This window comes from Petaurus breviceps, unplaced genomic scaffold, assembly GCF_028583685.1.
Source record: "Petaurus breviceps papuanus isolate PSGF00001 unplaced genomic scaffold, PetGlider_PUasm1.0 183, whole genome shotgun sequence".
NCBI lineage: Eukaryota > Metazoa > Chordata > Mammalia > Diprotodontia > Petauridae > Petaurus > Petaurus breviceps.
Window position 1 is genome coordinate 25609884 of NW_027185791.1, and position 17724 is coordinate 25627607.

A 17724-nucleotide genomic window follows, 5' to 3' on the forward strand; every position below is an offset into this window, starting at 1 on the left:
AAAAAAGGAAGGAAGGAAGGAAGGAAAAGACAGAGAAGTTGAGGGAAAATTGATCTTGAATTGCCAAAATTTCCAAATGGAGAAGGAATACTGCAACATTACCTTGAACCATGCCATACATCATTAAAGAATTAGAAACACATTTAAGAAGTGGAGATAAATATTCTTCAATGGCTTGGGAAATTATCTAATTTAAACCCCACTGAAAATACAAAGAATAGAATCAAGTCTATAGTTGGAAAAATGAATTATTTATCAAAGGTAAACTTAATATAATAAAACTTTGGTTTCAAGGAGAATTAAAAGACATGTTAAAAATTGTGTTGCTTTAATGTCAAATTGTGTAAAAAATGAACACTGCAAAAAGGGAAAATATTGCATTTTAAAAGTTTTTAATGTGAAAATGTTGAAAGGAATAAATCAACACATTTGATTTTCCTATTTTACCTCAGTCAGTGTTCACACCAATGTGTTAAATTTGTTTTAATGACTGTAGTCATTTTTCCATATTATCTACACAAATTAAATTAATGTATTCTTTAATAAATAAAAGTGCATTTTGTATAATAAAATCATATAAAAATCACCATTCATTCCGGTCGGCATCACAATTGCAGTAATATTGAGAATCAATGCAGTTCCCCTCTAATCCACAAGTGCACTTTTGAACATCAGGCATGGAGCCTCCCCAATAAGTCTGTGTTTCATTGGTTCTTCCAACCCACCAGCTTAATGGTATTCCATCTAAAAGACAAATAAAAAAAAGTATATCTACTTTAACCCATGATGAGAAACTTCTTCTGTCTCTGAGTTTTTCTTCTTTGCATAATCTTTTTTTTCTGACTCACTTAAAACTATCAATTAATTTAACATGACTATACAAATGTAAATATATGTATATTAAACACAAAATACAATGCATACAAATAAAAATACAAATGCATATTTACTTTGACGCATCATTGTTAATATACAAAGACATGGATATTTGAGAAGTAATTCCATCTTATGCATTAAAGCAAGATATTTCTTTAAGAATAACACCCAAGTTAATTTTTAAAATATTTCATTACCAAAGATTAAATGATTGTCACAGTTTTATACTTTCATTGGAAAAGGAGCTAGTCATTCTTAACTCATTTAGGCATTATATTAAAATAATTTATCTTGAGTAGAATTTTTATGTGACTTCTTTAAAAATCAAAATTTTAAAAATGAGATTCCATCAAATGTGAAGTCAGAATAATTTATACAGCAAAGCAAAAATCTACTAAAGAATATGAAATATCCATTGAGAAAATTAAATGTTTATGTAAAGCAATTTTTCTCACTATATATTCCTAAAGAATGTGTTTTTTCACATAAACATCTATGCACTGTTTTTGAGAAATAGAAAAAAATGTTAAGTGAATATTTTTGTACATATTCAAGGATACGATTATTGGGACAAGTAGAAGCATTAATTGATCCTTTATTTGACTGAAGTAAATCTTATTCACTTCACAGCATTGAGAGCATAGTATCCAGGACTAGAGTAAGGGTGGTGCTCCTTTATTCTGCCCTCAGATCACAATGAAATAAATTGTCAACAGTTTTGAAAGCCATATATTCTAGGGAAAGTGATTACCAGGAGAATGCTTGAGCACTATCACTGAGATGGCGAGGGCACTCAGAACCGTAAGAGGACGAAATAAGAAGATTAATTGAAAGAAATGGTAACATTCTTCCAGGTTCTGAAGGGGTTGGAAGGACTGAATGGGAGGAAGTGATGAGGAGAATCCTTCTGAAAGAAGTGACACAAGCTGAGTTTTGAACGAAGTTAGGGTTTCTAAGAGGCAGGGATGAAGAGGGCATGCATTCCAGATAGGAGGGATGGGTAGTACAGTCTGCACAAAGTGAAGACCAGATATCAGACAGCGTGGAATGAAAACAGGGCAATAGTATTATGACTGTTTTCAAACTGAAGGGTTATCATATAACCCCCAAGGGCATTTTTTGAACATCAGGCATGGAACCTCCCAGTAGATGAGAGTTTAAATCTAGAGTGAGGTCCATCGAGGAGAAAATTACAGCTTTATTTGTTTATTTGTTTGTTTCCTTTGTAATTTTATGTATTTAAAATAGATTCTTAGGAGTTCATATATTTCTCAAGACATCCAAAGGAGTCCAAGATAGTCACACAAAAGATTAAGAATTCCTGGTTTAAGCTCTGTTTGAACTGAGTGGAAGTTGGAGGAAGTCAAATCCCTATGAGTAAAGCTTTCATAGTGAGAAGAGTTGATCCCAAATTGAGTGGGCTGCTTTGGGGGGTATTAAGCAGAGGCTGTATTTTCCCTACTTCCCAGGGATGTAGTAGCCATGACTCTCCTAGAAATGTGGAACTAAGTGACTTTGATACATTTTTCCGGTCAGACAATAATAGCTGGCATTTTTAGAGAGTGCATTGCTTTGCACAGTCCTAGATATCATTTCACAAGATCTCCACAACAACCCTGCGAGCATAGTGATACAACACTTTAGTATCCCCATTTTACAGATGATAAAACTAAGGATCAAAGAGGTCAGATGATTTCCCAGTAGCCATTTACATAGTGACAAAGGTAGGATTAAAACCCAGATCACTCCTGACATCAAGGCTAATATTTTATCCCCTGCACCATCCTTTTGCACTAAACGGAATTTCTCAGAGCCCTATTACCATGGTTCTATTTACTCCCATCATTCCTCATTTTATCTGCTCCTCAGAGTGTTTAAAATTAAGTGATAAAAACTGAATAATGCCTTAACTCTACAATACTTAACAACATCCCCAACTTACCAGAACAGGAAATGACATAATATGCAAGCAAGTATAATGAGGGACATGAAGGCAATCTATCTTTGAAGGAGTAAGGGCTTAAAAGGTGAAAAGGGAAGTCATACAAGGTCAAGCCATAAGGGGCAATTCAATCTTTTGGCTCCTCAGAGATGTTTGGACATTTTCTTGCGTTCATTCAAACTCAGAAGTTGTCATTCTTAGGCCCCCATTGAGAATCTGGAACATATCCCAGATTCCTTCCTAGGTATAGCCACTACTGATTATTATAACTCAGTGTAAGATAAGACTTCTGCTATGCTGAAAATCTCTTAGCCCACAAACATAACACTTCAGTCATTACCAGGCAACTGCCAGTCCAGCAGGGTGCCTCAAAAAGCACCACATTCATTTCTGGCCAGAATGGTGTTACAGTTCTAATAGATGTTATTGGCAGCATCTTCAGTAGGTCCCTCCTCAAACCCTAATACTCCCTCCCCTAAAGATAAAAGCTCATCGTTGAGATGGAAAGTGGGTAATGGGAGATACTGAAAATACGTATTAGGTACTCTGGAAAAACACCACTTCAAAAATTAATTACTCAAGCACGATATTTTTATAGTTTAAAGATGAAGTGAATCATTATAGCTTAATGTACAGCTATATTTTCATGTCTGTTGTACCCAAATTCCCTATAAAGTAGAATCCATGAAAATTGTCTAAAGTATTTTGAATTATATCATACACCATCTGGCTCCATTCACAATATTGAAGAGTACTGGAAAGAATTTTGAGAATATATAAGAAAACAAGGGAAAGAAATTATCTGGAATAATGTAAATAATGTGGTAGAAAAAGGAAGGAATAGCTATAGATGCTTGTAAATAGGACAAACAATGCTTGGAGACAGATCAGGAAGACTGGTGATAGCACTTCAGGATAAGGAGGACATATTGGAGTGAATGGGGAAATTGGATAACTGATCATGGTGGAATCATTCTGTTAAATCATAGAATGCTAGATGATAGAATCACAGACAGGCCTTACATTAGGAATATCATTTTTAACAGAAGGATGCAGCAAGTGCTTGTTATATGCAAAGCAGTGTCATAAGGCTAGAAATATAAACAGGAAAAAATGAGGTATAAAAATGATCATGTGCTCAATAAACTAGAATTATGGTGTTGAGATAACACAAGTAGAAAGGTCCAACTGCCAGATGTACAGAAAAGTCCAGGATTCCTTATGGTCCTTATAGGAAAGAGAGAGCCAGGTGGATCAGAGATCTAGGTGGAAAGTAATCCAGTTTGGCTGAAGTAAAATGGAGAAGTAAAACTAATGAACAAATACGTCTTCCTTAGTATCATTTCAATTTATAAAAAGGGGAGGGGGAGGAGGGTGATGTACAGGTAAACTGGTTATGTTTTTCAGGTTTGACAGGGAAAAGAGAAGAGAGGGTTAAAAGGAATACAACGAAGTAGAAAATAGGCTGGAGGACATTGGGACTTGCTATTTGTCAAGAGGCAAAGCAGCAGCCATTTATTGTTTATTATGTTCCAGGCTCCGTGCTAAGCACCTGAGATAAAATACAAGCAAAAAGAAGAAAGTCAATCCCTGGCTTCAAGGGAGCTAAGAAGTAGAGTGGTCACGAAATTTCCAGCAAAGGGGCGTGGGTTTGACGGCTAAAATACCAGAAACACAGCCAAGAGGAGTATGAAGGTTAGGTGGCTTAATAGAGGATAAAATAGAGGCTCTGGGAGCCCATGGGAGAAAGGGGCCAGGATGAGAGAGAGAGTCTTTTCACTGTGACAAGGCTACAAGGATAGATGGTTACTCCATGGTGATGAGGTCTCAGAAACTAAGGGAAATTACTGGGGGAGAGTAGAGTTGATGCATCATGTCAAAGTTCAGAAGGTCAGCTTCATACGCAGAAGAGGAATCACAATTAAGACATGAGAAGATCTATCAAATGAAGAAGTGGGGTTGAACATCCATACACAAAATGCTTGCATACAATACTTAAATTCAACAGGGAAATAAGCAGAAATTGTGGTGATGATAATTTAAGAAGGGGAATAATACCTGGGATGAAAAAATCACGAGGGAAAAAAATTACTGATCCTAAAAGTGTATTAAATATAAAAAAGATAAAGAACTGCAGTTTAAATGGGGTGCTCCTCAGTGGTGGAATGACTGAACAAATTGTGATATATGAATTTAGTGGAATATTACTGTACCACAAGAAATAATGCCAGAGGTGATTTCAAAGAACTCAGAGAGTATGAGATACAGAATGTAAGTAGAATTAAGAAAATGATTTATACTAGGACAATAATATTGAGGAGAAAAGCAACTCCAGTAACTGTTCAAAGCAACGACTAACCATGTCTTTAGCAAAATTCAGAATGATGTATATTACCTGACAGACAGGTGATAGATTCACAGTTTAGAAAATGATGTACATTTGAGACATGGCTTCTGTGCAGATTTTTAAAAAAGTTAAACAGCACTTTTTTGCCCCATTTTTCTTTTCCTTTTTCTCAGTTTTTAACTAGAAATGGAGTGGAGGAGTCAGAGTGGGGAGGAGAATGAATTATTTGCAATAGTGATTTTAAAAAAGGAAATACATAAAGAAGCACAGACGGAGAGGTTTTGAAATTTATATATGGGATTTATTATATGTGTTTTTTAAGCAGGCAGTGTGAACTAGAGACTCAGAGTTTCACATAGAAATTATCTTTATTAATTCATAATAAAAAAAGCTAAAATGTGCAGAGAGATCAAGAAGGATGAAGACTGTCAGAAATGTATTGGAGTTGGTGATTAAGACACCATTGATAAATATGAAGAAAGCATTCTCAATTGAGAGATGAGATAAAAAAATCATACTATAAGAGACTGAGAAATAAGAGAAGCAGCAATAAGGTAGATAATGTGTGTGTGTGTGTGTGTGTGTGTGTGTGTTTTGGTAGGAATTTGATCATGAAAGAGAGAAGAGATATATGACAGTTTGGGAATATTCTAGAATCATGCAAAGGTTTTCTCTTTTTTAATTTTTTCTTCATTTTGTACACTAAAACAGGTCATATTCACAGGCAGCAAAGAAGTAGCCAGTAGACATAAGGGTCCATAAAAGAGAGAAAATGCAAAATGCCTTCATACTTATTGGTTCCTTTTCTGTTTCTCTAGTGCACCAAAGTAGTGGAGAAGGGGTCTCAAAAGACTAAGAATCACTAAGTTTTGTACCTTCTATAAACATAAATTTAATGTCAATGTTAATTGGATTATTTTTTTTTGCCAAAGCCAACATATTGATAATTACAGTGAATAACTTTCAAAATGATTTCTATCTGGCTGCAAATGAAAGCAGAAGAAATAACCAGATTAAAATGGAAGGATCAGTCATAAATTGTTCTCAAAGAGAAGGTGAAAGGAAAACACTAATTCTTAAGACGCCTGGTCATCTTGCCTTGTATCATTTATAATGAACATAAATAATGAAACAGAGAGTAGGGAGAAATGGTGAATAATTGGAAAATATTGTTTGGAATCAAAACGTGAAAGAATGTTGTTGACTGCTGAGAAGTCTCATGGCTACATATCATGAACACACTTACTTGAAGATGAGAGTAGGAAAATACTGGGCATGGAGAATTCTGAATGCTATCAGAAAAAATAACAAAATTAAAAATACCTAAACACACAGGAGAGTAATGTCTGTATATGTGGGAGTAATCTCAAAGTCAATTGTTTGTGTACAGTTAGACCATCACTGATTAAAACAAAGATTGAAATCAGACCAAATTCTGTACAAATTTACATATGATAGGACACTGAAATTATAAAAGTTTCAACCCAAACTACTGAATAAAGTTAGAAATGGAAGGGGGAAATGGCTCTGATTGCACTTGTAAGGAGGGTTGGTTAACTAAAAACAACAACAAAAAACCTTTTTTTGCCCATTTTGATGTGAAGATGGTGGAGTAGAGAACTCATGTGAGTTCCCCAAACTCCCTACAGAAGAACTCTAAAATACTGCCTCAAATTGAATTCTGGAGGGACAGAAACAACAAAATATCAGAAGAAACAATTTTCCAGCTCAAGTCGATTTAGGTCAGCAGAAAAGATCTGTCTCCCCAGAGTGGTGGAAGGTCCTGAAGCACAAAGCATGCTCACAGAGAAGTATGGTGCCAGCATTGGAGCAGCTGTATTGGTGGCAGCAGCCAGAATGGGAGTTCTGAGCCCACAAATGATAGGGGTGGCTTGATAAGTGATCAGAAGGTGATTAGAGGGGATTCATTGCTGGAACTGGGTTCCGGATCCTGTAGCATTGTCCATACAAAGTTGTGGGCAATTGTTCTTGTGGAACAATAGCGTTCCATTACATTCATATACCACAACTTGTTCAGTCATAGCTCAATTGATGGACATACCCTCAATTTCCAATTTTTGACCACCACAAACAGAGCTGCTATAAACTTTTTTCTACATGTGTGTCCTTTTCTCATATTTATGATCTCTTTTGGATACAGACCTAGTAATAGTATTGCTGGATCAAAGGACAGCTTTATAGCCCTTTGGGCATAGTTCCAAATTGTTCTTCAGAATGGTTGGATCAGCTCACAACTCCACCAACAATGCATTAGTGTTCCAATTTTACCACATCTTCTCCAACATTTGTAATTTTCCTGTTTTGTCATGTTAGCCTAGTCATTTAAAGTACTTTTTCATATGACTATAGCTAGCTTTAATTTCTTCCTCTAAAAACTGCCTAGTAGCATCATTTGATCATTTATCAATTGGGGAATTACTTGTATTTTTATAAATTAGACTTAGCTCTCTACATATTTTAGAGATGAGGCTTTTATCAGAGACACTGGCTATATTTGTTTTTCCCCAACCTTCTACTTCCCTTCTAATTGTGGTTGCAATGGCTTTGCTGGAATAAAAGTTCACTGAAGAAAATAATTCTTTAAAAATTAGAATTGGGAAGGTGGAAGTTAACAACATGAGTAGAAGACAAGGAACAATAATGGAAAATCAAAAGAATTTTTAAAAAACAAAAGAAAACGTGAAATAACTCTTTGGGAAAAAATTAATTTTCTGAGAAATAGGTAAAGGAAAGATAATTTAAGGATTATTGGACTGCTTGAAAGCCTTAATCAAAAATAAAGCCAAGACACCATATTTCAAGAAATTATTGATGAAAACTGTCTTGATATGACAGAATCAAAGGACAAAATAGAAATTGAAAGAATTTACCAATCACTTCTTGAAAGAGATTACAAAATAAAAACTCCCAGGACCTAGACAGTCAAATTCCAGAGATCCCAGGTCAAGGAAAAGAAAATATCAAAAGAAACCAAAGGAGAAACATTCAAATATTGTGGAACCACAGTCAGGATCATACCACACAAGATTTAGCAACATCAGGGGCAGAGTCAATACAGTGAAGATGAAGCACAAACTTGGCACGGGCTCCAGTTTTCACTGCTTCCGATACATGTAAAAGAAAATGACTATAAACAAACTTTAGAGCTACAGAACCCACAAGGAGACAGAGAAACAAATCTCCCACTGAAGGCAGCCTGGCAATCCAACAAGAAAGGACTATTGCGGCACTCTGGAAGCCGAGCCCAGTCCCATGTGAGCCACAGTTCTGGCCCCAGGACAGCCCTGACCAGCAGCAGCCAGGGCAGACTTCAGGAGAGTGAATCAACGGCACCTGTGGAGGTTTCCTGACTTCTCCACCCACAAATGCCAAAGACAAAGTAAAAGGTCAGTGTGGAATCTGTTGGAGCAGGGAGGGACAGAAAAGCAGGTCCAGCCCCCGCCCCCAGGGAGAGAAGCAGAGGAGGTGCTCTGGATGTGCATCCCTGCCGGGATCTGCCTCAGGAGCTCCTGGCCAGCAGAAACAGGGGGACTAAGTGACCATGCACAGGGTAATCGCTTATGCTTTATTTATTTATTTGTTTTTGCTTTTTGGAGGGCAACTGGGGTTAAGTGACTTGCCCAAGGTCACACGGCTAGTAAGTGTGTCAAATGTCTGAGGCCAGATTTGAACTCAGGTCCTCCTGACTCCAGGGTCGGTGCTCTATTCACTGTGCCACCTAGCTGCCCCAGTAGCTTATGCTTTAACCAGCTTGGATCTGGATCGTGGTCTTGGATGGTGGTCCTACAGTGTGTGGCCTGTGAGCCATAACTTGTGGGGGCTTTATAGAGGGCAACCTCCTCATAGCTGGCAGCTGTGAAAACCCCAGTGATTTGGGACAAAACTCTCTCCACTCTGGAAGCAGAGTTCTACCATGGCAAAGAGCTCAAAAGCCAAACAATTGGCTGGCAAGAGGAGCAAGCCGAGCAACCACAAACAGACCACAGAATTCTTTTGGGGACAAAAAAGATCGAGGCATGGAGCAGGAGAAAGACAGAGAAGTCAGAACTCTTGCATCAAAAGCCTCCAAGAAAAACGTGAATTAGTCACAGGCCATGGAGGAGCTTAAGAAGGATTTTGAAAATCATGAAAAGCAAGTCAACAGCCTGCTAAAGGAGACCCAAAAATAATAGACTAACTCAAATGGCAAAAGAGGCGGAAAAAACCACTGAGGAGAAGAAGGCCTTAAAAAAGGCAAATGTGCAAGATGGAAAAGGAATTTTAAAATCTCACTGGAGAGAATAACTCCTTCAAAATTAGATTGGAGCAATTGGAAGCTAATGACTTTATGAGATATTGAGGTACTAAAACAGATCCAAACAAATGGAAAAACAGAAGGCAGTGTGAAAATCTCATTGGAAAAATCACTGACCTGGAAAATAGATCTGGGAGAGATCATTTAAAAATTATTGGACTACCTGAAAGCCATGATCAAAAAGAGAGCCTAGAGATCAACCTTTAAGAAATTATCAAGCAAAATTGCCCTGATATTCTAAAACCAGAGGGCAAAATAGAAATTGAAAGAATTCACCTCTTGAAAAGGATGCGAAAAAGAAAACTCCCAGGAATATTATACTCAAATTCCAGAGTTCCCCGGTCAAGGAGAAAATACTGCAAGCAGTCAAGAAGAAACAATTGGAGTATTGTGGAAACACAATCAGGATAACACAAGATCTAGCAGGTTCTACATTAAGGGGCTGAAGGACTTGGAATGTGATATACCAAGGGTCAAAGGATCTAGGACTAAAACCATGAATCACCTACCTGGCAAAACTGAGGAAAATGCTACAGGGGAAAATATGGATATTCAATGAAATAGAGGATTTTGAAGCATTCTTGATGAAAAAACCAGACCTAAACAGAAAATTTGACTTTCAAATACAAGAAGCAAGAGAAGCATGAGAAGGTAAACAGTAAAAAGAAATTATAAGGAACATAGTAAAGTTGTACTATTTAAATTCCTGCATGGAAAAACAATAATTGTAACTCATAAGACTTTTCTCAGTATGAGGACAGTTGAAGGGAATATGTATGTATGTATGTATGTATGTATACACACATACGTGTGTATACATACATACGTATGCATGTATAGGAGGGTATATGTGTACATAAATATATATGTGAGTGTGGGCATGTTTATGTATACATAGACAGAGGACACAGAATGAGTTGAATATGAAGGGATGATATCTAAAAAATAAAATTAAGAGGTGAGAGAGGAATTTATGGGAAGAAGGAGAAAGGGAGAGATAGATTAGGGTAAATTGTCTCATATAAAAGAGTCAAGAGAAAACTGTTACTATGGAGGGGAGGGTGAAAAGGAATGGGTCAACCTTATTCTCATTGAATTTGGCTGAAAGACGGAATAACATACACACTCAGTTGGGTATCTTACAATACAGGAAAATAGGGGGCTTGGGGATAAGAGGGGCGAGAAGGGAGGGAAGATTGGGGGAGAGGGTAGTTAGAAGCAAACATTTTTGAAAAGGGATAGGGTCAAAGGAGAAAATAGAATAAGTGGGGAGTGGGATAAGATGGAGGAAAACAGTTTATCTTTCACATTATAACTACTATAGAGTCTGCAATACTTAAACCTTAGTCATATCAGAACTGGCTCAAAGGGAAATAGCATACCCACTCAGTTGGGTAAAAGAATCTATCTTATCATACAAGTAAATAAGAGAGGAAGGTGATTAGAAAAGGGGAAGGATTGTCATAAAAGGGAGGCTTATGAGGAGGCACAGAGTAAAACAGACAGAGAGAGAAAAAGAGAGAAGCATAAACAAGGGAGAAAATAGGACGGAGGGTAATAAAGTAATCATACCTGTGAATGTGAATAACCCACCCATGTACCAGAATAAGATAGCAGAAAGAATTAATAACTAGAATCCAATGATATGCGCACATTAAGGAACATACCATAAACAGAGAGACATCCACAATGTAAAAATAAAGGGGCGGAGCAGAATCGATTATGTTTCAGCTGAAATAAAAAAAAATAATAAAGCGGGACTAGCATTATAAACACAAAGTAAAAGCAAAAATCGCCTAATTAAAAGAGATAAGCAAGGAAACAACATTTGGGTAAAATGTACCACAGACACTGGGAACACAGGTGGCACAGTGGAAAGAACACTGAGCCTGAAGTATTAGAGAAGCATTGGTTTCCTGGGTTCAAATCGAGTCTCTGACACTATTCACATGACCCTGTTTGCTTCAGTTTCCTCACCTGTATAATGATCTGGAGAAGAAAATGGCAAATTCCCATAGTGTCTTTACCAGGAATAATCCCAAATGAGGTCATGAAACATGAAACACAACTGAAAATTACTCAACAACAACCATCACCACCACCACAGACGATGAAGTAATAGCAACACAAACATATATGCACCAACTGGTATATAGTATCCAGATGCTTAGAGAAGTTAAATGAACTACAGGAAGAAATGGACAGCAAAACTATACTAGTAAGGCATCTCAACCTCCGCCTCTCAAAACTAGATAAATCTAAACATAAAATAAACAACAACAAAAAAAAGGAAGTTAAGGAGTTGAACAGAATTTAGAAGAGTTACAATATGATAGATTTCTGGAGAAAAATGAAAGGAAATAAAAAGAAATATACCTCTTCTCAGTGGTACATGGCACCTACACAAAAACTGACCATGCTTTAAGGAATAAGAATCTCACAAACAAGTGCAGAAAGGCAGAAATATCAAATGCATCCATTTCAGACTATAATGCAATAAAAAATATGTTCACTAAAGGATCATGGAAACATAGGTTAAAACTTAGCTGGAAAGTAAATAATCTAATCCTAAGGAATGAGTGAGATATAAAACAAATCATGGAAATAATCAATTATTTCATTAAAAAGAATGCCAACACTGAGACAACATACCATAATTTATGTGATCCCACCAAAGTAGTACTTATGAGAAAAAAGATATATCTCTAAATATTTACATCAACAAAATAGAGAAAAAGAAGATCAATGAATTGGGCACACAACTAAAAAAAAGCTAGAAAAAGAATACATTAAACATCACCAATTAAACACCAAACTGGAAATCCTGAAATCAAAGGAGAGATTAATAAAACTGAAAGTTAAAAAAAAATTGAACTAATAATAAAATTAGGAGATAGTTTTATTAAAACAACAATGATAAAACAGATAAACCACTGGTTAATTTGATGTTTTAAAAAAAAAAAACTTTTAAAAAAGTTATCAGTATCAAAAACGTAAAGGGACTATTTACCAACAATGAAGATGAAATTAATGCAATATTATTAGGAGCTATTTTGTTCAATTTAATGGCAATAAACTTACAATCTAAGTGAAAGTGTTGAATATTTACCAAAAAAAAAAAAAAGAATTGATCAGATTAAAACAAGAGGAAATAGAACACTTAAATAACCCTACCTTAGAAAAAATAAATTTAACAAGCTATCAATGAGTTCCCTACCAAAAATCCCACAGGATCAGATGGATTAATAAGTATTAATAAATTCTACCAAACATTTAAAGAACAATTAATATAAATACCATATAAACATTTTTAGAAAATAAAATAGACAATGTCAGATCTGAAAAATTGGAGAAGTATTATTTGCTAATGGGTAGGCTGAGCCAATATAATAAAAATGAAAATTTTATCTAAATTAATTTATTCATTTAGTGCCATAGTAATCAAATTATGAGAGAGAGAGAGAGAATAATAATAACAACAAATTCTTCTGTAAGAACAAAAGTTCAAGAATATCAAGGGAATCAATGAAAATAAAATGTGAAGATGGTTTAGCAGTACCAAGATTTCAAACTGTATTTCCAAGTAGTAATCATTAAAATTATCTGGTGCTGGCTAAGAAACAGAATGATGGATCAGTGTAATAAATTAGGTACACGGTAAAGAGTACTAAATGATCATAGTAATCTAGTGTTTGACAAACCCCAAGACCAAATATTTGGGGCCAAGAAATCACTATTTGACAAAAATTTCTGGGCAAGTGGCAGGCAGTTTGGCAGAAACCAACAATGTCTTACTGTATACTGAGATACGGTCAAAATTGGCACATGATTTAGACATAAAGGATAATATCATAAGCAAATTTCAGTGGGAAATGATTTTACAATTTTAGCTTAGAATGTCAGAGACATATTTACCCTTATTTCATCCTTGACAAGAGAAAGAAAAGTCTTCTACCTTTAACTATATCCTTTCCAACTTTACAGGCTGTGGCAAAAAGGACATTTTAAAATTCCACAATACTATTACCGAGTACCATCATCTGAGACATTGCCTTTAAAAGGCTGGAGGGAGGAGTGGGCACATGGACTACAGGGGATTTGGGATTAACAAAGCGTCTTCCAGTCATGGTAGGTTGGAGGTTGTCAGGGCATGAGATTTTTGCTCAGGGACAGTGACTAGGGTGAAAGACTAAAGAGGAGGTGATGGGAATTATCAAGAGAGTGAGAAAGACGACAAGGCCTGGGAACAGCGAGAAAGAAGAGTGGCAAGCAGACTTCGTCCCTCTTGTTGTGTCCATTTTCCTTCAAACTACATTTTTTTTTCCTTCATCTACATCTTGCCCCTGAAAGGGCAAGGAAAAACTGCTGCAAGAATACGAGTTAGGGAAAAGACCCCGTGGGGCAGGGATTGGGAGCAGCTGGCTCTCCGTATCATCCTTTCTCTTTCCCCAATGCCAGTCACATCACCATGGAACCCACTTTCCCTTAAGGAAAACAGTAAATACCAGCAGGTTAGGGAAGTAAGGCTATCTAAGTTGTCATATCCCAAGTAATGAGGGACTCTATAGAGGAAGAGAGAAGAGAATAAGGGAGAATGAAACCCCCAGAAGCAGAGAGAGAGGAGTCCTGAGAGCCGTGCTCCTGCAATAGCACTGAACTTTTAAGGGGTAAGTGTACATTGATTATATATGGACACACATACATTAGTCAGAGACTATCTGTTTTATTTTATTTTCACAGAAAACATCTGAGGCTTTTGCAATTTTTTTTGCATTTTCTATATGAGTGATCAGTTTCCTTGCTAGAAAGTAGAGTCAGCAGTGCGATATCATCCTATGTTGAGAAGAGAAGTGTCTGGCACACAGCAGGCATTTAATACATGTTAACTGATTGATTGCATTGGAATGGGAGAAAGGAACAAAGCAAGTCTTTGGCTGAGTTTAGTCTAAACCTAGGCAAAACGAAGAAGAAGCCATGGCTTACCACATTTCTGTTTCCTAAAGAAATACTCTGTTAAAAAGAAAGCTACAGTGCATCCTGCCCAATATAAAATTCTAAACGAGATGAAATTTGTCTTCAATGCAGCCAAATGACCTCTGTGTGAGTCTTGTCTCTTGTTTCCGTGATGTGTCACCTTCAAGCACCCATTGTACATTGCCCTATTAGATTCTACTCCTAGAAAAGCATTTTCATATATATCATTTTATACACCAGTGTATATCCCTTCTCTCAGTAATAATTATATCACAGAAGTCATCTTTTTTATTGTTTAATAAAAAAACTTCCCTCCCTATTAAAAGAATTCCAAACATCAAATAAGAAAGTGGCAGAGATATCTTATGTTTGGGAAAACTTCCCAGAACACCTGAAGTCATGCTATGTATAAACAGCTCTTATCCTGCCTGTGTGTAATATAGATGTGCATACTTATTACTCTGCATTTCTTTAGAAATTTTACAAAAGTTATATTTGCGTATTATGGCAACATTGGTTGTTTTCTGTTTTGTTTTGTTTTGTTTTGGGGGGAGGGAGTGAATGTGCCTCTTGAGACATAACTATATAGTAAGTTGTGGGACCTGAAATAATCATGGGAGTTATCAGTCACTTGCCAGTGCCAAATGGCTTATCAGAGATTGAATAGTCATGAATATGCTTGTGGCCAAATCAATTTGTTTGCGGACAAGGGGAAAAAAAAGTAGTGTTGGCAAGGAGCATAGCAAAACATGTAGTTCAACCACAAATACAGTCATGTCAGAAGAAAGGGGAGTTTCTCCCCTAGAAAGTTCAATTCAAGTTCCTAAGAAGAGCACAGGAAGAGAGCCCATGGGGGAGGTTTATCGTGGTTACAGGACTCTCAATTGTGCAGCCTATTGGGGGCTAATATGGGGCTACTCTTTTAGGTGTAAAGATAATGGATGTTGTGCCTTGAACCAGAGCCATGATCACCTATTGCTAGTTAACAATTCTGTAGCTTTTTTTTTATGGGGGGAGTGAGGGGGTTTAATTAACTGGCTTCTTTTTCTCAATTAGCATTTTTCTTTTTCTCTCACCTAAATACCAGTTTTCCCATTAGCATTTCCCTCATGTGTAGAAGGATGTGAAAACACATGATTGTTAGTGAATTCACAGGTAAATAGCACTTGAGCAGCCGTGGTTCATCGTCTTGAAGGTTTTCCATCTTCCTTATTCTGAGGATTCTTTGAACAAGACTCACAATATTGAAATGAATACACTGATTTTTTCCAGAAATTTGAATTGACAGGAATTGAGTGAGGGGAGAGATTCATGCAAATAAAGAATTCTGTGCCCTTACAAGTAATGTGATACATACATTATTGTTCCCTTTATTTAAGTTGTCCATAAAAGGCATGGAATCCAATAGATACCTGGATGAGATCATTCTAAGAAGCCAGCAGGACTCTAATTTCTCTAGAGAGGCAAGGCAAACTCAATTTATTCCTTTTCAGTTGCTTAGACATTTTTAGAGGTACTTCAAGACAGGAAGGGAATGTTTATTTGAGTATGTCAATGGTTTGAAAGAACTAAGTAATTTCCCAAATGTCCCACTGGGAAAATTGAATATTAAATATTAAAGGAGATTATGTCACTTCTTTAAAAATGTGAAACAAATATTTTAGACTCATTTTTCTTGGGGCCATAGTACTCCCCTGTGGTGATTTGGGGAAGTTCAAGAAACTAACACCTTTAATTTTAAACATTTCCTCCATTTGATAGTCAATTTAACTCTGAAAGTGGCTAGTTTACTAATAAGAAATGAGTTAGGCATGAAGGTACTATACTGAATGACTGGTCTAAAGACAATAGAAAGTACTCAGCAGTGGGAGGAAGGGAATGACATTGAAGACAGACCTTGGTTCTTAAATATTAGTTCCAGAGAATAACTGTAAAAACCATAAACACATACAAACCAAACAAAAGGAAGTCCAATCTGTGAATGACAAACTTGGCTTAGGCTGTAAGGAAGGAAGCTTTCATGTTCAGTTATCTGATAGAGTGGTATTGAGAGAACAATTAAGGTTACAAAGAAGCTCATAAAGAATTAACCTTTGTCTTCCTTCTGGAGCAACACTCTCTAACTTCCACAAGGAGACCATAAACAAGAATCCTGTGCATTAAATAGCAAGTGCCATAACCTTAGAAGAATTAAGATCCCTAACAGCTAGTTGAATAAAGCACATTATGCAGCATAATAAGATTGTTCAGCTTTACTCACCTGGCTTATTTAAAAGCCGAGACTTTTTGCAATGGTAAGCAAGCTCCTGCTCACAGTGTTCTGCATGGTTAATTGTAGCCTGGAGCTGTTCTGTATTGGCAGTATACTTGAAAAACACAGTATGAGGGTTTTCTCGATTGGCACTTTTGACTCTGGTAAAGTCTGAGCTGTTGTGCTGTATAATGGTCCATGAAGTATCTGGAGAAATGCAGAAATAAAGGGAGGGAAAACATGGGGATAATTCTGCTAAAAAGGTGAAAAAATAAAATAAAAATCATCTTGTTACGAAGCAAGTTCCTTGAGTTTTCTAATCATCAGAATTAGTTAAAATCTTAAAGGAATCAACACAAAACTAACAGTTATCCTGCTAAGATCAATTAGTGTAGTATATATTCAATAAGGCAGTTTATAGGAAAAAAATATTCCAAGCTAGGTCTGGAGAAGAGATAAATAATTTTCTAGAATAAAAATGGACACTGCAAAATAATCTGCTTTTCTTTACCTTATTTTGTCAACTTATTTGCAAATCATAGTCAATCACTCACGGTTTATAATTTTTCAGCATTTCCTTCTGAATATATCTGTTTTTCTCCACAGTTTGCACTCAAAATTCCCCCAAAAAAACTACCCGATAAAGTTAGTATAATTAAAGAAGACTTATTTTATTGGTGTTTGACCTATACACATCCAAACAGTAGTGTTACAACTTGTACAATCTAATCATCCTGGCCTGGCCTAGTGGTACACACCATAGTTACTGTTTCTGGGGAAGCTGAGGATGGTGGATTGCTTATGCTCAGGGTTCTGAGTTAGAGTAGGGTTAAAACCAACTGCATGGCACTACATCTGGCATCAATATGGTAGGAAGGGCCCACCAGCTAGCTAAAGAGAGGCAAACTGGCCCAGTTCAGGAATAGCACAGTTTAAAGTTCCTGTGCTGACTGATCAATTGTGGGATATGGCCCATAGTAGCCACTGTATTTCCAATCTGTGTAAGGGAGACCCAACTG

At 36.4% G+C, this 17724-nt stretch overlaps 1 protein-coding gene across 1 annotated transcript in view; it reads right to left on the reverse strand.

Moving 5' to 3' along the window:
• The window catches only part of CNTNAP4 (contactin associated protein family member 4), a 598489-nt gene that overhangs the window by 82864 nt on the left and 497901 nt on the right, over window positions 1–17724 (reverse strand). The window contains exons 13-14 of the mRNA XM_069088042.1: window positions 16715–16912; window positions 588–744 (exon numbers count right to left, since the gene is read on the reverse strand). Coding sequence (XP_068944143.1) covers window positions 588–744; window positions 16715–16912 — 355 coding nt within the window. The remainder of the gene's footprint in view (window positions 1–587; window positions 745–16714; window positions 16913–17724) is intronic.